This window comes from Primulina tabacum, chromosome 8 (assembly GCF_025594145.1).
Source record: "Primulina tabacum isolate GXHZ01 chromosome 8, ASM2559414v2, whole genome shotgun sequence".
Classification (NCBI taxonomy): Eukaryota; Viridiplantae; Streptophyta; class Magnoliopsida; order Lamiales; family Gesneriaceae; genus Primulina; species Primulina tabacum.
In genome coordinates this window covers 38,805,186-38,827,825 of record NC_134557.1, presented here as the reverse complement: position 1 = coordinate 38,827,825, position 22,640 = coordinate 38,805,186, and the positions used below count along the sequence as shown (strand labels likewise).

The 22,640-nt window shown below is 34.0% G+C and overlaps 2 protein-coding genes and 1 pseudogene across 2 annotated transcripts; 1 reads left to right on the top strand and 2 right to left on the bottom strand.

Annotated features, from left to right (window-relative positions):
* Positions 1-5,305: 5,305 nt before the first annotated feature.
* Positions 5,306-5,977, bottom strand: LOC142554765 (uncharacterized). The gene has a single exon (XM_075665442.1). The coding sequence runs from the start codon at positions 5,975-5,977 to the stop codon at positions 5,306-5,308; it is 672 nt and encodes a 223-aa protein (XP_075521557.1).
* Positions 5,978-7,105: 1,128 nt separating this feature from the next.
* On the top strand, positions 7,106-11,370 carry LOC142554077 (ATP-dependent Clp protease proteolytic subunit-related protein 1, chloroplastic). The gene is made up of 9 exons (XM_075664703.1): positions 7,106-7,397; positions 7,962-8,077; positions 8,372-8,575; positions 8,681-8,785; positions 8,965-9,027; positions 9,282-9,393; positions 10,651-10,712; positions 10,792-10,974; positions 11,065-11,370. The coding sequence occupies exons 1-9, from the start codon at positions 7,169-7,171 to the stop codon at positions 11,137-11,139; spliced, it is 1,149 nt and encodes a 382-aa protein (XP_075520818.1). The 5' UTR covers positions 7,106-7,168; the 3' UTR covers positions 11,140-11,370.
* A 1,997-nt stretch (positions 11,371-13,367) lies between these two features.
* LOC142554076 (vacuolar-sorting receptor 3-like) lies at positions 13,368-22,044 on the bottom strand (annotated as a pseudogene).
* Between the last annotated feature and the right edge of the window lie 596 nt (positions 22,045-22,640).

Sequence of the window (22,640 nt, the reverse complement as noted above, 5' to 3'; positions counted from 1 at the left end):
GTGAACAATCTTTCATCCGATATCTCTCCAAAACTTTGTTGATATAGGTTTCTTGAGACAGACCTAGAATACATTTAAATCGGTCTCTATGTATCTTAATTCCAATGACATAAGATGCATCATTCATATACTTCATATCAAAGTTTTTAGAGAAAAACTGTTTCACCTCATATAACAAACCCTTGTCATTGGTTGCAAGTAATATATCAACATATAGAATAAAGAAACAAATCTTACTCCCATTTACCTTCTGGTATATACATTGATCCATTATGTTCTCTACGAATCCGAACGAAGATATAAAATCATGAAATTTCAAGTACCATTGAAGGGAAACTTGTTTCAATCCATATAGATTTCTTAAGCTTACATACCAAGTGCTCACCATTACTAGAGAAGAATCCTTCAGGTTGTTTCATATAAATCTCTTCTTCTAATTCTCCGTTGAGAAAAGCTGTTTTCACATCCATTTATTGTAAATTGATCGAGCAAAACTTGCACTATGGAATCCTTAATAAAAATATGGTTTTGTATGCTCAAAATTAATCGCAAGTGCACGATGTCAAGTAATAGTATAATGTACGTGAGTACGAGTATCGTTCTACTGAAGACTGTATTTGACAATTATTATTTCTAGTTATCAAATCTTTAGCAACGAAAAATTGATTGATTAATTATTACTACTAACATTAAATAAATATGCAATTAAAAAGATTTAAGACTTAAATAATGAGATTTAATATCTAGAATGGTTGATTTAAAATTCAATAAGAAATGAATTTGTTGGGAATATCGGTTCACCTACCCTCTTTTTAATTAATTAATTCGTTTGACAGTGATTTACGCTTCCGACAGGATTTCCTATTCAATTGAATACATTCTCTCGAGCTATGCCAAACTAATTCTACTCAGTGAAATAATTAAACATCTTTAATTATTTATCAAGAGTGAATCGCATGTCGATATCTGAAATCTCCTAGTTTTCGTCCTACCGGACTATGACTATCGGCGCGTATCCAATTTCATATATCTATGTAAATTGTAGATCCACGGACTATGCTACTTGTTCCTATCACAAGCTATTCTCTCGAACTCACTCGCAATATAAAACGTTGTTAAAGTTAGCTACGCTCTAACAACACAATGAAAAACAGTAGCACATTCAAGAACAAAGCAACAATCGAAATATAAATTAATTAAATCAAAGTTTGGGGTAGGATCCCCTTAAATCCCAACAAATATTTTAGTTTAGCTACTAGAATTCATGGTAGAAATAAAGATAACACAATGTTTAAAGGATAAAAACTAAGTTAGAAATACTAGATTTGACGAAAAACGCAAAGACGATGCCCAGAAATCTTCGAATCTTCAATCCAAGCGCGAAATCCTCTCCAAGGCTTGTGGTGGCTGCTGAATAATGATGAATGATCCCTGATTTCGTGCCTCAACCCCCTACCATATCCTCCACCTTCCGAATTAAGGAAAAAAATCGCCCAAAAAATCTGTCCTAAATTTCAAACGCGCCCGGGCGGACATAAGTTTCCGCCCGGGCGGATGAATTGCGTAGATTTGTTTTTCCCTGTTTCTTTGACGCGCCCGGGCAGACATAAGTTTCCGCCCGGGCGGATTACTTTCGCAAAAACATCTCTTTCTCATACCTTGGAGCGCCCGGGCGGATGTGAATGTGCGCCCGGGCGGATGACTTTCGCAAAAACATCTCTTTCTCATACCTTGGAGCGCCCGGGCGGATGTGAATGTGCGCCCGGGCGGATGACTTTCGCATTTCTTCAGTTTATGCACGAAATTCCTGCATTTTCACCAACTAAACACATGCGCAACAAGAAAACATAAATTATGCTAAAACAACACAAAATGCATGCAATCTAAATGATAAATGCAACACAATGCGACATAACATGATATGAAAAACAAGTAAAATCCTCCTATATCGTAAATCTAAGTCAAAATGTGCAACTAATGCTAGAATGATACGGAGAGAATCTTTCTTAGATAAAAGAGAAAATCCTCCTTGTAGTCGATTCCTTCCTCCTTAGTGAATTTTTTAGCTACGAGTCTTGCTTTATATATTTCAATGTTGTCTAATGAATCTTTCATTGTTTTGAAAACTCATTTACATCCAATGTCTTTTACACCATCAAGCAACTGAACAAGATCTCAGACTCCATTAAATGTCATAGAATTCATCTCTTCTTTCATAGCATTAATCCATAATTTTGACTCATTACAACTCATGGTTAGTAAAAACGTTGTAAATACACAACATAATAACTATATATAGCTGATCTTCTTATTATAGTAGATCTCCTTAGGTTGTTTGATTTATCAACAATTTCTTGTTGTTCTTCATTAAGAACTTGATCTACTGGATTTTCATCAGCGATTTGTGGAACTTTATTAACTGATTTCCTAATACCCGTTTGGTCTTGAGGGGTGTAAATAACTATCAATCTATCATTTGAATAAGATGGTTGTGAATTAATGTTATTTTTCTCAAGAACTATGTCGTTTGAATGATCAATCCCAATAATTAGATCATTCTCAAGAAATTTTGCATTTCTTGATTCCACAATTCTAGTGTTGTGAGATGGACAATAGAATCTATACCTTTTGGATTTTTCTGCATACCCGATGAAATATCTACTTATAGTTATTGGGTCCAGTTTCTTTTCACGTGGGTTGTAAACTCTTATTTCTGAAGGATAACCCCAAATGAGTATATACTGCAAACTCGGTTTCCAACCCTTAAATAATTCAAATGGCGTCTTTGGGACAGCCTTAGTTGGAACTCGATTTAATATATAACAACTGTCTTAAGTGGATTAGTCCACAAGGATTTAGGAAGTTTAAAGCTACTAAACATGCTCCTCACCATGTCCAATAATGTTTGGTTTCTTCTCTCAGCTACGCCATTTTGGTCCGGAGAACCAGGCATAGTATATTGGGCAACAATCACATGCTCTTGGAGAAACTTCACAAATAGACCAGGTGTGTCCTTTCTCATTGTATCTACCGTAATATTTTCTACCTCTATCGGTTCTCATGATCTTAATCTATTTTCCACATTGCTTTTCCCTTGACTTTGGTTTGCTTCTTATACTTTTTTGTGTAGTCATAAAAACATTATCACTCGTTTTCATTAACAACCTTCCTTGCTCTTGAACACACATGATCATTAATTCATTTATTGACCACATATTTTTATGTGTATTGTAGGAAATTTTGAAGGACTAAAATTGTCTGAGCTTCCGTTCCCCTCACTGATTTATCAGATCCTTGAGTCTCAAGGATTCGTTAGAGATATTGAAGAACAAATGTCTGACGCAGGTGAGCTACTAAAAATTACTCCTGCCCTTCTCAAAGGCAATCGAAAGATAGACCTTCCATGGTCCGATTCTCGTACTCTCTGATGCCCTTCAAGATACTCCTGATACTCACACACCCACAAGATATGTGATGATTTCCAATGTTGCCATCTTAGTCCATATCGATCATGCTCTTGCAAAGATTCTTCAAGCCAAGGCTGATTTGGCCTACTATAAGAATCTCGTTGCAGAATATAGTCTGGCGTTGGAGGTCGCTATCCATTCTGGACAAAAAAAGGGAGATCATACTGGAGCACAAACTGACGAGGTCCGACTTTGGGCGGCAACAAAAGGAAGCTTTTCAGTTTAACGTCCAGATAAATTAAGCATGCAAGTTCTACATCATAATAATAGTTGTGGATAATAATTCTTTAGGATATATGTGTTTCAATGACAAAAAATCTTTGAATATCTATATGTTTTGTTGAATAATATAGCTCTTTAATTTGATATGTGCTTTGGTTTTGAAAAATTATTTGTTGCTCCACTGATTGATCATTCACTCACTGCATTAAATTATAAAAATATCTGTTTAAACTTTCATGGAATATATATGTCAGGACTACATAAGTTTGAGGTTTCAATGGCAATCTTGAGAATCTAAGATATAACCGATTAATATATGATATATAGTTTCTACAAATTGGGAGTTGAAATTTTATCATCTAGATTCAAGAAAATCCTTCCGGTTAATCAATTAGAGATTTTTTCGAACCCTAACAATAATGAAACTTTACGTTTAAAAAAACTAATATTTCACCCGTGCGATGCTCAAATTTTATTTTATATAATTAATGATTAAAATTAGTAAGTATTAGTGTTTGAATAATTATTTAAAATTATAGATATAATAGTCTAGTAACTTTCCTTTTTTACATTTTAAGCATTTATCATTGGGAAGACTGATGTGACACTATGCACGTCAACGACATGATTGACACATTCGAAAAGGGATTAATATTGTCAAAACAATAATTATAACGGATCAAGACTAAAATTTGATTATATAGAGAATGAAAAGCGAAATAAAAATTATAAATAACCAAAATTCAGTTTTTCATTTTTTTTAATAAAAAAAACAATGGGACAAGTTTTATTAAAAAAATTAAATAGACAACTCCGGTAGTGAGCAGTTTTCTTGTAAAATAAAGTTTTCTTAGAAAATCTACCAATTGATCGATTTGTTTGGATTTTCTTGGATTTATGTGTGATAATATTTTAATTACTCCTAACCATAAAATTACCTGCAAAACCTGTGATACCAACTCTAACCCCAAATTTATGAGATAATTACGCCGTATACTTAAAAATCTGACGAACTCAAAGCAGATTATGCCCTAATATTGCTCTCTCTTTTTCGGCGGTGGTTCATTCAGCAGAAGCGCCACACACTATCCCTTTGTAATGTTTCAAACTAAATAAATCTAGTAATTGTGTCTAAAATATGCTAGCTTCTAACAAATATCTGAATTTCATATTGAATATTTTAGATGATGAATTTGGAGATTTTATTTGAATTATTATTACACAAATCCAAGAAAATCAAACAAGTCGATCAATTTGGAGATTTTCTTGAAACGTAAGAGCGCTTTGTTTTTTTAAATCCTGAATTGGGAAACTTTATATTAGAAGAAAACTGCTCACTACCCGGATTGGAATATTTGGGAAAATGGATCTGGTCCTTCATTTTTTTTTTTTAAATAATCTCTACAAATATATTTGAAATATAACTCATGAAAAAAGACCCATTATCAAAGAATTATGATACACAAGAAAATTGATGCAAAACTAAATTAATTCGTCAAAGAAGAACAACCAAGCATATAACACAAGAAATTATTATTTAGAATTGTGAAGTTTCAATCAACCAATGGATCCCTAACAAACTGGTTTATTTACTACTTTACAATATATATCGATTCTTAATCATCGTTAACAAGCACTGGTGGAAGATTCAAGTCGATTCCACATCGGGAATTAGTGGCTGTATGAAATGAGGCAGATGCTTTATACAGACTATAGTGCTTCCTTTTGTGGCCACCCAAAGCCGGACCGGAGTCGTAAACATTGTGGCATATCGAGCACTCGAAAACCCTCAAAGTTACGTTCAGATCAGGTACTGAATTAGACTCAGCGGCGGGGCGATGACCAGTTTCGTGCCCCCTAAGTGTTTGAGGCGATGATAATTCCCTAACACATGACTTGTGTAAGATGCGGGTTTTCTCCTTTCCCGATACTTTTATACGTTGCAAAAGAGGGTTTTTGTTGTCATTTGATATGGTGGTTGTATGAGCAGTAGCATTATTTCCGGTATCTCCCGAGTCGATATCTGATGCAGATTCGGCGGCAGTGGAGGAAGAGACTAAGACACCACCACGACTGAGTGAGAGCAATATTAGGGCATCAGCCGTTTCAAGTTCTTCTTCAGTATAATAATCGCAGTTGCGACGATGTCCATGCGCCGTGCGCCGGGCTTTCCTCGACAAACACGGTTGATCTCTAAACTCTTCCAAATTGGGAGCCACCATGGGTGGTGGTGGTGCTGCCGCCAGAATCAAGGAGGAAAAAGAATCAGATTCTTGGCGAGACGCCATATGTATCCAAACAACACTGCCTGGAAGATTAGGGAATGCGAAAAGAATTCAAGAAAATCAGGAAGGGTTTTCAAGAATGGGATCAACTTCAATTATTTCTATTTATAGGACTCTTACGTTTAAAAATTGAAATATTTTTACTATTTATTTGCTAGCGATTATAGATGGAAAACATATATGAAATAAGACAAATAATTGAATCTCACGATTTTGTATGAATTGTGTTTAGTGATAAAATGCAATAAGTGGTTTCTAATTAAAATTGGGTATGCATGCATGCGGTTAATTATCTCAGGTCATGATAATTATATTAAACTTGTAAGCCAAGAAACTTCCTTATTGGGGAAAGCCATGTATCCACTAACAAGATTTTTTCCTTTTGGAACTAAAAACTTTAAGTTTCAAAAGAAAACCATGTACATATATATGTAAATATATGTATATATATGTGTATGTGTGTGTATAATCCGGTCATGTACTTGAGACCTAGTCTAATGATGAGACATTGATGTTACATGAGTTATAAGTCATCGACATTATTCATTTTTTGTAAATTTACAAGAAGCCGTGAATAAAAAACGCAAAAACTTATGTAAGATCGTTTCATGGTTCAATTTTGTGATCCAAATTTTCTACCCAACTGGCACATGAAAAAATATTACTTTTATGCCAAAAGTATTATTGTCTATTCTAAATATTGATTGGCTCATCCCGTCTCACCGATATATATATATAGTTGAGACCTTGATACCTATTCATTAAAAAAAATACTCAAATAAGATTATAAATAATTTTTTAAAAAAGAATTAACATTGTCTAGCCATCTGGATATTTTAAATAATCCGATCATGTATTGGTTAATCAAATATTCTACTTGAAAATTTTAATGAATAATAATGCTTTATGAGAATTTGGAATACATTAGCACATCGTTTTTCGATTTTATTAACCATCGTTGAGTTAATGGATGCCTCCTCGAACCCGTGCAATTTGCCCATTTAGCATTTCGGGTCACCAAATTGTGGCCTAAACCAATTAATCCAGCCCATTTAATGAAGTGCAAAAGCAGCCCAATAAAAGTAGAGTCAGGCCCAATAGTTTGCCGAAGCAACTGATTTGTATCATCCAACCTCCCCTCTCCTCAAACTAGCAAAATATTTTCTTGAAAATTGGATTCATACTGAGTTTCTCATGGCTGCTTCATCTTCTGTACTGATGTCCCCTATTTCATCCACAGCCATCGAAAATCGAGATTTGTTTAGCAACTGTGCTGCCTCTTTTCTGCGTAATTCGAAGGTCGTATTCGCTGCCAAGCCAAGAAGGGCCGCCTCGAGGAGATGCGGGTTCATGTCCCCGGTGGCGCAGAAATCGTACGACCACATACCTAAACAGTTCAGACAAGAAAATATCAAGGATGGATGTGAGGAACATTTATCCTTTTGCCCTTTTTAAGGATTTCGGTGTGTAACTGTTGTTGGGATTTTGGGATTTAGCTACCATCTTTGTGAAATTTGTTGGTCCTTTGTTTTTCTTGTTTATGGTGTATGCCGACTTAGTTCTCTCAGATATTTGAATAATAATGTAAAGATGTTTTTCTTTGGATGAAAAAACTGTGTTTTTGTATAATAAGTGAAAATTAAACTGAACAAAAGATAGGTTTTCGAAAGTATGTTGCGATGTTTCTGTTGATGGGCTCGCATGATTTGTGCTCTACTAGGTTTGTCTATGGAAAATTTTATTACTCGATCTGGTTTCTTTTCAGTTGGAACAGAAGTAGGACTCTGTATTTGAATGTTTTCTTGTTAGAATGTATGGCAATGGCTCTGATTTGGACTATCAGATAGGGTTACTAGTAGTTTAAGATTGTAGGGAACATAAATTATGGGAGGTTGCTCGTTTTCTCATTTCTGGTTTATCTTTAAAATTGTTTCTCATTTTGTTATTTAGCTGGATATTAATCTGCCACCTATGCTGTACTCTGTAGTGATGGAGAATTACAAAAACACACCTCAGTATCTTTATGGCCTCACAACTTCACAGATGGACATGTTCATGACCGAAGATAGTCCTGTCCGCCGGCAGGCTGAAAAAGTCACGGAGGTCTGATTCTTTTCAAGATTTTCATCTTTTCCAAGTTTTAACAGTGAGCAATTGGCTAAGTTTATTCATGAAAATGGATGGAAATTTGTTTCTGTTTTTTTGGGTACGGGCCTTCTTATTGGGATTAACTATGGTTTAGATACATTTTTCTCTTATTCAGATAGTAAGCATCAAGATGATAATTTGAATGGAAAAATCTCTATTGCAATATCTCTGCGCACTAAAAAGTTATATTTTTTTGTCAGCTGAGAATATTATTTTAATGGAAGATGTTTGATTGTCATTGTGCTTCAGGAAAGTATTTCATCAGCCTGCAATTATTTGAATAATGGCGGAATGTGGAGTTTGAGTGGTACTGATGAAAGAGGTCCCTCAAAATACAGCATGTCTGTCAGCATGTACCGTGGAGGTGGTAGAGGATCTGGAAGGCCTAGAACTGCTCCTCCTGACTTGCCTTCGTTACTTTTAGATGCTCGAATTGTGTATCTGGGCATGCCAGTATATCATCTGTTTCTATTATCGCCTTTTCTTCTATTCTTTTTTTTTTTCATTTCTTTTTCATTTTGCTTTTTTATTCATGTCATGGTATTCTTCGATTTGCAGATTGTACCTGCTGTTACCGAGCTTATCGTTGCACAGTTTATGTGGTTAGATTATGACAGCCCAACAAAGCCAATTTATCTATACATCAATTCATCAGGAACCCAGGTGATCTTTTAATCTATGCAGTATGCACTCATTTTTTCTCTCTTTGTTATTTAATCTTTCTCCTGCGATCCATATTACAACTAATTGCATTTTGTTTGAATCAATATACAAGTTTATCCTAATTGTCCATCTTATGCATATGTTTAATCAACATCTGATGCCCCTGTATGTTCACATAGGATGAAAAGATGGAAACTGTTGGATCAGAAACTGAGGCCTACGCAATTGCTGACACCATGGCAGTAAGCCCCTGAGTATGGCATATGGCATAGAATTTAATTCATTGATTTATGAAATGTATTGAAAACTTAAGTGAAGTAAAAGAAAAAAGATCTGAGTTGATTCACATCTTGTATTTGAAATACATTACAATAATCATGAGATGAAACAAAAACATATTATTAAGATTAGCCTATCTACACATATACCGCCTTGATGTTTTGGTTTCTGATAGCTTTTTAACTTCCAGCCCAACCTTTTTTCCTTGCATTTACAGTACTGTAAAGCAGATGTCTATACCGTAAACTGTGGAATGGCATATGGTCAAGCAGCGATGCTTTTATCTCTTGGAGCAAAAGGATATCGAGCATTACAACCGAATTCATCCAGTAAGACTTTGTTCACTTTCGTCCTACTTAGCTTTATTTCAAATATTGATATTCAATTTATGATACTATGGCTAGCACATTTGAATTAATTAGTGAATACACGCATTTTGACTCATCTTTTAGCATCTCTCTCTAATTATTAAGGGAGAATACCTCATGCAAATGGTTTTGGGGCTCCAAATGTGCAATACCGAAAATGGCTTAACATCAACCAAAAGAGAATGTTGTATTTTGTAGTTTTGGAAATATGATATCTTTACACATTTATCTACTATTGTTATCTGTTATTGTTTGCTAAACGTTATGAGGTAGAAAAATTATTTGATGTATTAAAGGTACAATGCCAAAAATATCCCTACATAATTTATAAAAATTTCAATTACGAATTATTTTAAACTTTAGCGCCATAATTTGCCGCTGTATTGTGATGTACGAGATGCAGTGCATTTCTTTTTTCAATAATTTGTTTATTGTGTATGATTTTTGTGAATAGTTCAAGCATGAAAGTTTAATGTTACTACATTTGTTAAGATAATTTGTCTATTTTTTCATTTTACTTAATATAAGTCACTAGACTTAAAAAATTTGTTATTTAATTTCACTTTATCATTTTTTTAATTTATTATAGATTGCTGTATGATGTTGTAACATAATATTTTCTTTTAGATATTAGAACATTTTGCCACACGTGATGTGTATGCTTTCTTCGTTGGTCCAAAGAGAAATTTTCTCCAGTCATCTACTGATCTACGTAATGTAATATTTGCTTGGACTTGGTTGTTTAGGGGCATTGATTCAGTAAGGGGTCAGAGCCATAAATCTTGCACACCAGTTCTTCCTTCAACAGAAGAACTTTTGTCTCTATGAACTTTTATTCAGAAGATTTGAGCCAAGTCGTGCTACAGCGTAATTTAAATTTCAGTTTGGGCTTTTTGTTCTGTGGTGTCAAAAATTTCTTTAGGGCATGCTGAAGAATCCTTTTTTGTCCGGTATTAAAGGTTTATGGTCTTAAGATACCAAGAACAATTTATTCACTTAGTTTCACAATAAAAAAGGATACGAAGAGCAATTTTTGTTCGGAAAGCAGCTTCTACATTTTACCCTGAAAAGGCCTGAGTTATATCTTAGATATCAAACCAAAGGGAAATTTGTTCACACTTTCTATCCGTTGTTTGGCTGTTTACTGTTTTCATTTGAATTTCCTCACACTTTCAATCCATTGTTTGGCTGTTTACTGTTTTAATTTGTATTCTGCAGCAAAATTATATCTTCCTAAAGTCAGCAAATCAAGTGGATCCGTCATAGATATGTGGCTTAAGGTCTCACTCTCTCTCTAATGCCTATATTTACGTCATAGTCTCTGTTCACATCACGTTTATATCCTCTGCACTGCCTTAGGCCAAAGAGCTAGACGCAAACACAGAATCCTACCTCGAGCTTTTAGCCAAGGGGATTGGAAAGCCAAAAGAAGAACTTGAGAAGGACATCCAACGCCCAAAGTATTTCCGAGCGCAGGAGGCTATCAACTATGGCATTGCTGACAAGATCATCGACTCTGAAGATGCTGCATTTGAGAAACGGGTATTTCTTTCTACAATATGTCAAATGTCTACTTTTAACACTCTCGCCTTGGCACATTTTGGTTTATTTAACTCTTTCTGTCGTCATCAGAACTATGACGAATTGTTGGCAATGAGAAGAGCAGCCGCGGTTGGTCCTCAGGCATCCCCCTCCGGATTTAGGTAAACAAGAAAACCCGAAAATGCCTTGGATTACTCTGTACACGTACTCTTGATTGTGCAATGATCGTCATATCAGGGCTGCTGGTTTACATTAACAAGTCTTCCGTTGTAATCCATATCGATTTTTTTTTTATCCTTTTTGGTGTGATGATGCAAAACTCAAATCAGCTCTGTACAATGATTATGATATTTGAGATATTTTATACCAAATATATATTTGTAGAAATTTTAGCAAGGCAGATAAATTTTTTTCAAGCATTAATTATAATTTTAATAAAAAAATCTTTTGGTTACATTAATATATTAATCATGTTGAATTAGTACTGTGAATTGTAATTAAGATGTATTTAATATTATTAATATAATTACTATTATTTAATTAAAATAGTTACAATACAGATATTCATTATTGTTATTGCTATAAATACTGTAAATATTATAAGGGAAAAAGTTTATCTTCCGTAAAAAAAATGGTAACAAATCTATATTCAAGTAATGTTTTGGTAGATTGTTATTTTTTAAAAACCAATTTCAATACTTCAACTCTAAATATATTCAAGAGTAGGTCTCTTGTTAGATGGTCTCACGAATTTTTATCTGTGAAACTCGTCAATTTTATTGATATTCACAATAAAAAGTAATACTCTTAACATAAAAAATAATATCTTTTCATAGATGACCCAAATAAGAGATCTGTCTTACAAAATACGACCCATGAGACCGTCTCACACAAGTTTTTTACTATATTCAATATGCGATTCCTACAAAAAGTCTAATTTCATTTATAATTTGTATGCATTATATATATATATATATATAGTTACTCTGCACACACGATGCGTGTGTGTACAATATTTTTTATCATTATCGATGGACTAAAGTGAAATTTGACAAATTATGGAGGGACTAAATTGATATTTGAATTGTTGAAATAAAAAAAATAAAAATAAAAGTGTGTTGAAATTGAAAAAAAAAAACAAAAAACAAAAGTGTAATATTAGTATCATATAAGGCTAAAATTGGAAGAAAAAATTGATGTCCTCTCTAGGTAGTTATTATCATGTCTTCATACTTAATAATATAGTATATATATATATATATATATATATATATCCAATTTATAATAACAAAAAACTATTATAAAATAACATTTTAAAAGTTTAAAATTTTAATGTAATTTATAATATACACATGCATGCGATGGGCACTAGTATTTATCTAATAAAAGATTATTGAGTTGTAATTTATTTAATTTAAGTTGCAAAGAGTCTTCTGTGGACATCATCCTCCATGAGCTTCGGTTATAATCAGAGAGGAGGTGTTGTGTTACAGGGATTGATCGGATAGTTTAGAGCCAACTAATAAGGAGTCGTGGAGATGGCTTCGGCCATTATGCCATCGACCTGTCTCATGTATATAAAATCTATGAATTGGTCTAAAAAAACATGCAACTGTGTTATATATGCAATCTAGCATGATTATCAAGATCGAGAGGACGTGTACCTCTCCAACCTCTATGAACTTCTTTTTTCTCTTTAATTTACGCATTTTCCCATTATTTTGTTTTGTGAACAAATAAAGATATTTAAGTAAAGCAAGAATAATAAATTTATAAAAGCAAGCAAGAGAAAATTTGTGAAGTTTCGTAAATGTAGTAAATATTAATTAGTATGAATTTATTTAAGACAATTTAGTATGAATTAATTTGTCTATCAACACAATAATCGAGTAGAAATCGATCGACAGACAGACGAAGGATTTCAACCACAATCAAAATAATGGCCGTAATATGTTATTTAATGTTTATTTAGCAATTAAGTTTTGGCTATAATTTCAAGTCACTCTAAATATTGTAATTCAGTAACAAATATATATGAGACAAAATTATTAAATATATATAGATCCAAAAATCAATGTTATTTTTTCCAAAATCAATTTTTAATACTTTAAATTTAAATATATATATGTATATATATGTGTGTGTATATATATATATATATATATATATATAAATACGTAGCACCTACAAAAAGTGTAATTTAATTTATAATTAGCATGCATAATATATATATAAAATTATATCCAACAAGAAAAGGCTTGAATTTAACGAAATACAATACTTCATCTATAAATTTAATGTATAATTCTATTTTAATTTTTTAATAATACGAAGAAGCATTAGTATTTGACTAAAAACACATAATAAATTTTTAATGTACGTATATCTACTAATAGAGTTGAAAGCTTTGTTGTTTTATCTATATTACTAAAAGAATAAATGTGATCAACACCCATACATTGTGCATTGAAAGAAATGCAGAGATTAGGACAATTCTCGTCTTGTGTATGTATCTACCTTCAAAACCTCGGTTTCGGGACAGCAAGTCGCGCCCGGTGTATCACCATTGTCCAGAAAAAGATCCAAGTCAGTTTCATTTCCAAGCACTGCCTTCATTTTTGGTGACTTGGAATTTCGTGCTGGCTGTCTAGAGGCATGTATTGCGCCATTATAGCCCTTACCTCCGAGTCCATATACGACTGAAAATGGGCGCACAGAAAAAGAAATGGTAAGATGTAAGAAAATGGATCTTCCAGTGGATGGCTTAGAAATGATATAGTGTGCGAGTGTTCTTGTAAACTTGCAGACTCTACTGATACGGTTAACCCTTCAGTTTCCTCCTTACCTCCACTTTGGACTTGGTATTGAGCTTAGTAGTAAGTTTTCTAGACATGGTTCGGTTCGTGAGATGAGATGATAGAGAATGCATAATATAGAGATGATAAGTCGATACATGTGGATAAAAAATGTCGTAGGGCTCTAATAATTTGTAGAACATGTTGATGAAACAAATATAAGTGCCTATTATTGTCGTTGCTCTCAAACAAACTCCTTTCTTTTTGGCAGTTTGCATGCAAGGAAAGACAGCATTTAAGCGTAGAAAACTTACCCTCCACCTATATCGGTAAACAAGATATGCTCCACCGGCAGCCATGGCCAATGCAATCAAAATAAGCCAAACGGCCACCCAGGAAAACTTCCCACCAGTAGCCCTCTTACCTGTACAAGAAACATCATAGAAATAACTCCGAAGATTTATGAATGTACCCATACATACAAACAACAAAACATTTAGGAGTGAACTAACTTATGCAGGTATCATGGTCCCTGATATACAAAAGATCTTTGCCACAAGTGCATTCGTAACTTCCCCACGTATTCTTGCAGCTGCATTCAGGGCATTGACAAGCTTTCTTCTCCAGGCATTCGTCAATATCTGTGTGTTAAAAGAGATGAAATATATGAGAACAAAAGTTAAACAAGCAAACTGCATCTAGGAACAAATAGCACTTGATCGTTTAGCTACACATTCACATTCTTGATGCAAAAGATAAAGAGTAACCAATTCACACGTTTTCTGAATTGGTAACTCGATATTATGCGTAATTCCTCTTCTATGTTCCCTCAACTTGGTAACGGTGTGATAGGATGGCTAATTCGACCTGACTCCTAAAAATAAGCATGAAGAACGAGATAATTTCAATGGGAATCGAGAGGGAATTCTTATTATGCATATATTGAATGAATACAATCAAGTATCTTATATCTCTTTTATACAATTGGTTGTAACTAACTAACTATTGTAACTACCATTTAAGAGGAGATATATAATCCTTGAACTTTTACCAACGTTAAGGGGCGGAGGCACACTATCATTCACCCGGGCTGTAGCCCGAGTGTTCCAAAATTTTTTTTAAAAATTTTTATGTAATTTTTTATAATTTTGGATAAATTTGATATTAGCCCGGGTAGATCAATTTAAAATATTAAAGGATTTAGAGTTTAAAATTCTAGCCCGGGTATACTCGGATTCCTGGCTCCGCCACTGCCAACGTTGCCTTATGTTCGTATCATTATCCACTCGTTCAGAAAATACCTTGTCCTCAAGGTGAAAGCTGGACATGTGCCATGAAAGAAACCAATTTCTTCCAACGGCACCCGTCCCTCTGAACCAATATTTGAGCGATCAACGTATGAATTTCTTTTGTGTTATTTTATTTTCGGGTATTTAAAAATGATAAGAAGAGTGGACACCACTTGATTTACAATTGAAGCCGTTGATTTACAATTGAAGCCGCTGGAAATTGGAATATTGGAACATATTCTGGACCTTCAAACTCAGCAACTGAAACCAGAAAATTTTCTATGAACCCCATTAAACCATCATGCAAGGCTTTACGACCACTGTACCTGTGAAATAATCCTACCTGACACCACCCCCAATTCATGTAAGGAACTTCCTTTCTAATCCATTTGACCCAGAAGATCTGCGGCCCCTCCTCATCAACATACTTAATTTCTAGCAAATTGATGCTCTGCTCCAGTGTCATTCTTATTTCAGTCCCTATTACCAAGGTTTTTTCCACCAAATTGGACGTCACTCTGATGATATGCAGCGCCTGTTTTGAACTCTGTCCGGTGTAAGCGACTCCCTCAAGAGCAACACTTTCAACCTTTCTCAGTGTTTCTCTCAATCCATCACTATCTTGCCAGTGCTCTTTGACCAGCAGCACGCCCTCATCCTCGACATCTTGCTTGAAATATTCTGCAAACAACCCTTTCCTCTCCCCCACCAATTGATGCATTAAGCCTGGGTTTTGTGTGAAGATGTAGGTCGGAACTTGAGTGTTGGTGGTTGCCACGCTAGTTAACTCTCTCTCAGTTAGTGAATTCCAATCAGAAATCTTGATAATTTTTCCATAATCAATAGAAGCATCATTATACTGGACAGATAGGGCAGGTGCTCCTATGAATCCACTTGTATCTTCGTCAAGAAAAATCTGATACTTATTGTAGTTAGAAACTAATTCAGCTCCCATGGAAAAGGAGTCACTTGTCTTGGAATTAATTGCATTATCATTGTCACTTTTGGAACTGTCGGCCAACTCACCAAACAAAAAATCAGCAGGTTTCTCATGCACAACTTTAGTAACTTTCTGAAAATTACCAGCACTCTTCTTCTCCTCAAGCCCAAAGGCAGGATATTCATACCTGTTCCCTGCGCCTCCCCTATCCCCCTTGGTGTTTTTCTTCGAACACCTTGTTGATGTTGCCAAAAATGGGGCCATAAGGACCAAATATCGTTTCTAATGCTACCAAAAATTCCTTCCAACAAGAAATGAAAGGGTTGCAGCTCATCCAATCATACCAATTAATGCAATACCATCCAAATAAAATGAAGCATTTTTCAATCGTCGGGAATCCAGAGTATTATAATGATCAAAGTACCTTTGTATGTAAGCAATCCAAGCTGTGGAATTGTCACCTCAGAAGCGACTAGCAAGGCACTTTTAAGGGCATGGAATCAAGTTGAGTAGTTTGCACACTCAATTTGGGATTCCACTGCTGCAAAAATTAAGGTTTATCGGAGAAGATGGTAGACTGTCGGCAAATGAATTCAGATTACACTAAGCCATCTGTAAATTTCTTTATCGAATCAGTAATCAAATCCATACTGGTACTCTGCTTATCGATCAAGAGCATTTGAGTTACGTGTAATGACGTGAGTTTGGCAAGAATTTCATCGAGTTTTGCTTGACTCGTGTTGTCTGCCATAGGATGGAATCAACAAGAGCACCAATTGATAGGTTGGCTAGTTCGAGTCAGCCGGACTGCTAAGAATGAGGACGAAGAACAAAGAAGAACAAGAGAATTTCAAAGGGAATTGAGAGAGAATTTTTATTATGCAATTTTTGAATGAATACAACCAAGTCTCTTGTATCCCTTTTATTCAACTAGCTCCCAGACATGATTCTTAGCCATTGAGCTAATTTCATCGTTCATACCAGCTATCCACTCTTACGAATTTGTTGAAGTAATTATCTCTTTATATTTGGCTGGCTCATCATCATCTATAGAAGCTCACGTGAAAGATTCCCCATCGATTTCAAAACTACGATCGGGTATGGGTTAATGTCTTCTACTTCAAATTTCCGTATTAAATTTATTTATCAATTTTTCCTTGTTGATATGATTTTGAATATTTAATTATGGTTTTTCATTTCTAGATAATGTGAGGTTTCCTTGTTGATAAAACTCTTACTTTTGCACGCTATAATATCAATTATATTATAAAAATTTTAAAAAAAATTGATTTTCTAAAAAACAATTTGAATAATTTTGTTATTTATCTAGCTTAATTTCTTATCATATTAAATGATTTATAAGAACTTATATATCTTACTTTAAAAATTGTTTCCTAAATTAAAATTCAAGCTGTTGATTTTATGTTATATAATAAATTGTAATGAACATAATATATAGAACAAAATGAATTGAAACAATTTTTTAAAAAAATTATATATTTAAACACCACGTATAAAGCATAATAACCTAAAAATCAACCAAATTATGGATTTTATCAATGTATAAATCATAATCTACAAAAGTGAAGCATACTAAAAACAAATAAATATCAATTTAAAATCAATGTGACTAACTCATAAAAACAATATTAAAACAAATGAAATAGTAATATTGATAGTAATAACTCATAATATTTAATTTAACCTTCTAAAGAATTTTTTTACTTTTTATTTTTACAATTCTATATCATGGATAATAAATTCTATATATCGATCTTTCGTAGACTAACATTGATGACTATTAATTTCTTGTCAAATAAGTTTTAAAATAATAAATAAATCTAACATATGTAAAGAAATGCACATTCAAATAAGATTATACTGGTAAATATCAAATCAACTCATATAATAATTATTAAATATAAATTTTAAACCATTGGTATGATTTTTACCATTAAAATTTGAAATATAACAAAAGAAATAAACTTTTATATATCTTTTTGTGATACTATAATTTATTACTTAATTAGAAATTGCACTAGAAATATAATTACAAAATTACAATAAAATCATTGGAAAAAAATATGTAGAGAGAAAATTAAAAAGATAAAACATTTAAATGTGGTATAAAGATGAATAATTTGATAAAATTAATATACGAGTTACATTCTATTCTTGAAGTGTGTATAGAAGGTTAATTTTGTCATTGCACAATTGAAAACAATGCTCTTTATACACACTTTTATAGGTATATATATATATAGATTGGTTGCAACTAACTAACTATTGTAACTACCATTTAAGGGTAGAGATATAATCCTTAAACTTTTACCAATGCTGCCTCATGTTCGTATCATGGTGTTACCGCATGACGTCAACCACGGGTGTGGTATATGGTAAAAACTAAGCTGAGAATGATATGGGATGGAAATGTGTCTAGCAACAATTATAATATGGTATTCAAAAAGTTACCAAAATAATTTTATTATTCTGGATGGATCTAAGTTTAAAAAAAGTGAAACACATATATTTCTTACCTTCACAGCTTTTAACACCATCTCCTTTAAACCCTGAAGGACACGCGCATTTTCCATCCTCGTTATCCTGACATCAAAATATACAATAATTTCCATTTTATTCAAGTTTTAGCTCGGAAAAAAGATGAAGAGAAACTTAAAAAGAATCACTAACCACACAAGCAGAGAAAGTGATTCCATTTCTGTTTTCGTGCCAACAGCCTCCATTGCCCAACTTGCACCTCCCAGGGCCACTTGCTGCATACAAAAAAATCAGATCAAGTTAAATTACTGTACCTCGGGGGTCAAAATGTTTGTGAAAGAAAGAAACAAAATTTATATTAATCTTTCTATTCTAAAGATAAGATGAGATATAATAATCAACAATAAACACGCTAAAACAAGCATAACAAATTAATACAAAGTCACAAGGTACTCCTACAAATAACTATTTCCAGTAGGCCTTTTCACATCTTTCGCAGAAACTACCCACCACTCAAACGAACAAACTGAAAATTAAATTATATCATTAAACATACCAACGCAAGAGTTGTAGCCATCACCCTTAAACTGCACACCATTCACGATAGGGCATTCACACACCCTTCCTCGAAATGTGTCCTAAATATGCATACACAAATATTATCAGAAGAAGTTGAAGAAGCTAGATAAAAATCCATAAATTAAAGCAGAAAGAACCTTGCAAGCAGTAAAATTAGACGTCTTGTCTTGCCAGCAGCCACCATTATTATCTAAGCACTCATTTGTTTCAACATCTGCAGGCAAGACAACATCAGCTTCAATTTCTTGTTATAAACAATTGATTGATCTAAAGTCGTCGATCAATTGGATTAACTTACCACCACTCAAACAAACAGACGGCTCTGTAGTCTCCTCGAAACCGGAACATATAGCCTTCAAAACTGCGCCTTTCTCCAGTTTACCTGAAATATAAACACATTGGATAAGATAGTACCTAGATTGATTGATGGATTATGGAACTTATGTTACCCAAGAAACAGACCTCGATATTGCCGATCATTCACCATTAGGGTAGGCAATATGGTTACATCACCACGGGACCCTTTTCCAACCTATAGAACTTTTACTTCTCAGACATTTTACATGATTATCATCACAGACAAACATAGCATCAAGATATAACGTACTTGAGCATCTTGCTCTTCTTTTAAAACAGGATTGTCCGAATCAGCATTAGAGTCACCCATGCATTTTTCAATCTTTTTAAGATCAAGCCCTGGTATGCACCAAAAATGGAACAAAATAAACATGACATGAAGACAGATAATTTGTGATGAAACACATGTACGTTTACCTAATGAGCTGATAACACTGTCAGCACATTCCTTGTTGTATTTTTTTTCCTTCATGGGGCATCTAATTTGGAAATCATTAACATAGTTCCACCATAACCACGGCTTTTGGGTCTCATTGGCCAATCTAAACACACATAGCTGTCTCAAGTTTTCAAGAACAACGTCTTTTCCTTCATAACCAGAGCTAAAATCTTGTTCAGGATCTGGAGCACAATATCGTCCTTGGTTGATGCACTGAGACTTACACTGCCTACTTATTGTGAACGCCTGAGGACAATACCAAGTTATATAATGAGGCGTAAATTTAGTGTAACCACCTTTTTCAAGGACTTGAGCCACACCCTTAAAATCCTTCACAAACTCGATCATCATATCACACTTAACTCCACAATCATCGTTGCTGTTAGTCCACAGTTCATATTCCACTCGATCGTCTGGATGGGGAACAGCTTCTCTCCAGTCAAGATTCACGTTCACCATGTCGCCGCTGCTGATTGCATTCTTTAAATTCTCACCAAAACTTTTATCGATCAGCGCAGACGGTATTGTTATGTTCGAAATATATTTTGCGGATGCACCAGCTTCTTCAGGTGAGTTCATGGTTATCAATGGTTCATCAATGTTATCAGCAACTAGAACTGCAGCTGCACCGGCATTCTGAGCATTCCAAACCTTTAAAGCAAAAAAGCAATCTGCGGCATGGAGCCAAATTATTAACGGAGTCAACCTCTTACAGAAAATCAAACAGATAAATCATAATTCTCTAAGCTTTTTTAGCACTTCCCGTAGTTACAAAAGTTGCTAAATATAATATAAAGATTCAAAAATCAATGTTGTGATTACTATCAGCAACCATGACACCCAGATGAAACAATAAGATCAGACTCCGACCCGGCTAAAAGCTTCATTATCAATTAAAAGTAACATGATTATTCTTTTTTTCAAACCTCTCAACTGGCACTACCAGTGACTATGTCTAAAATCCACAAACTTTTAAGCAATTCCCACATCAGTCATAGACTGTCTCCTTCTACCTGTACCTGATCTCCGAAAATAAACTTAGCTATTTAACCTTTGTTTGACTAACATTTTTGACATACGACCTCTTCAATTTTTAAAAATTATCAGGATAGTTGGTTCTGTGCGTTAATTTTTTTGAAGCATTGTTTCAGGAAGGCGGCAATGTGATTTTTGCTAATGAGAAGATCACGCGTAGAAAAAAGTAAATCAAAAAAATAATTTGAGCCCTATCTAAACAGCCAGGTTTCCGTTGCCAAGGCTATTTTAGCTATGAGGGAGAATAAACCGAAAGCGTATCCATAACAAACAATTAGACTTCAAAAGGAACGACTTCAAACCCAACCACCATCTATCAAATCAAGTTATTTCCAAAAGAGGTAAATATACCAGATTTGATTTCATACAAGAAGATACAGCGTAGATTATATAGAATAAAATCGCATCCAAATGAAAGATCTCAGATTAGATTATTTCTATAAAAAGCAGAAGTGCCATATTGGATCAGAAAAATAATATACAGCGTAGATTATAGAATCTTATCAGAAAATGGCACCCAAATGACAAATCCCAGATTAGAATAACATCATATCTAGTGTGAAACAGAGAAATTAGACAAGACACCAAAAAAAGGGGTTTCTCCAAAAGAGTACATACCTCCACGATCAACAAGAACAAAGTTAGGCAAAGCTCCAGCCTTGTCCTTGAAAGAAATCCCAAAATCATCAAAACTTCTACACCCTTTCTTATTCTCTTTTGGATACACCGCAGTTCCAGCCAAGCTCCCACCATATTGTGGAATCCCGAAGTTGCCAATGGCACTGTCATGTATACCCTTTATCCTGTCCGGTGAAGTCACCCTTAAACTGTTCTTCTCCACCACGAACCGACCCACAACGAATTCTGAGAAAATCAGAAGCAAAATCCCCAGCAAGATTCTACCTTTGATCTTGTGGAACACCCCATCTGCTAGAAATTTCAAAGAATCTTTGAAGAATCGAGATTTTCTACTCTCGGGTTATTTCTTACGTCTGTGCAGTTCTTCCGGGTGTTGATTCAAATGAAACAAGCACTCAAATGTATGAGGTTCATGCGTGAGATTTGGGCTGTTTGACCATGGAAGACGTGGAATTTGGCAAGGGGAGTTGAATTGACTAACGTGGTGCTTGGACACGTTGCTTGTATTGTAAGAGAATTAAATACCCATGTACAATCTAAATGTGCAAAGAACATCGACACTGTAAGAGAATTAAATACCCATGTACAATCTAAATGTGCAAAGAACATCGACACTTTTTTGAGTATTTTATTTTTTTTAAAAAAAATATGAGAACCAAATTTTTATTTTTTTAATCGAAAATTGCATCAAGAAAGATATATCTATATATATTGCTATTTTTTTAATAAAAACAAGAGATTTTTGTATCTAAAATTGCAAAATTTTAGCCCCTACATTTGGAAAATGAAACTACTTGCAAAAGCAAACCAAGAAATATAGAAAAAGATCAAACAATAATATCCGATGCCGCACCTCGTTAAAAAGTCGGAAAGAGGCTTCAATGCACTTGGAATTGGGTGAAGGTTCTTCCTTTGACAATCAATGTCACTATTAAAACAGAAAAAGTTAGAGTTGTTGCAAGAAGCAACTCGATCATTCTAGTTTCGTCCGTAAAATAAACAAAAACTCACGCGATACAATTTCATAAATCCAATTTTGTGAGACAGATATTTAACCAAATCCAAATTATTCAAAAATATAACATTTTACACTA

Coding starts and splice junctions, on each gene's coding strand:
- LOC142554077 (XM_075664703.1), top strand. CDS start 7,169: ATGGCTGCTTCATCTTCTGTACTGATGTCCCCTATTTCATCCACAGCC. Junction 8,576..8,680: donor TTGTGTATCTGGGCATGCCA/GTATATCATCTG, acceptor TTCGATTTGCAG/ATTGTACCTGCTGTTACCGA. Junction 9,028..9,281: donor CAATTGCTGACACCATGGCA/GTAAGCCCCTGA, acceptor TTGCATTTACAG/TACTGTAAAGCAGATGTCTA.
- LOC142554765 (XM_075665442.1), bottom strand. CDS start 5,977: ATGGCGTCTCGCCAAGAATCTGATTCTTTTTCCTCCTTGATTCTGGCG.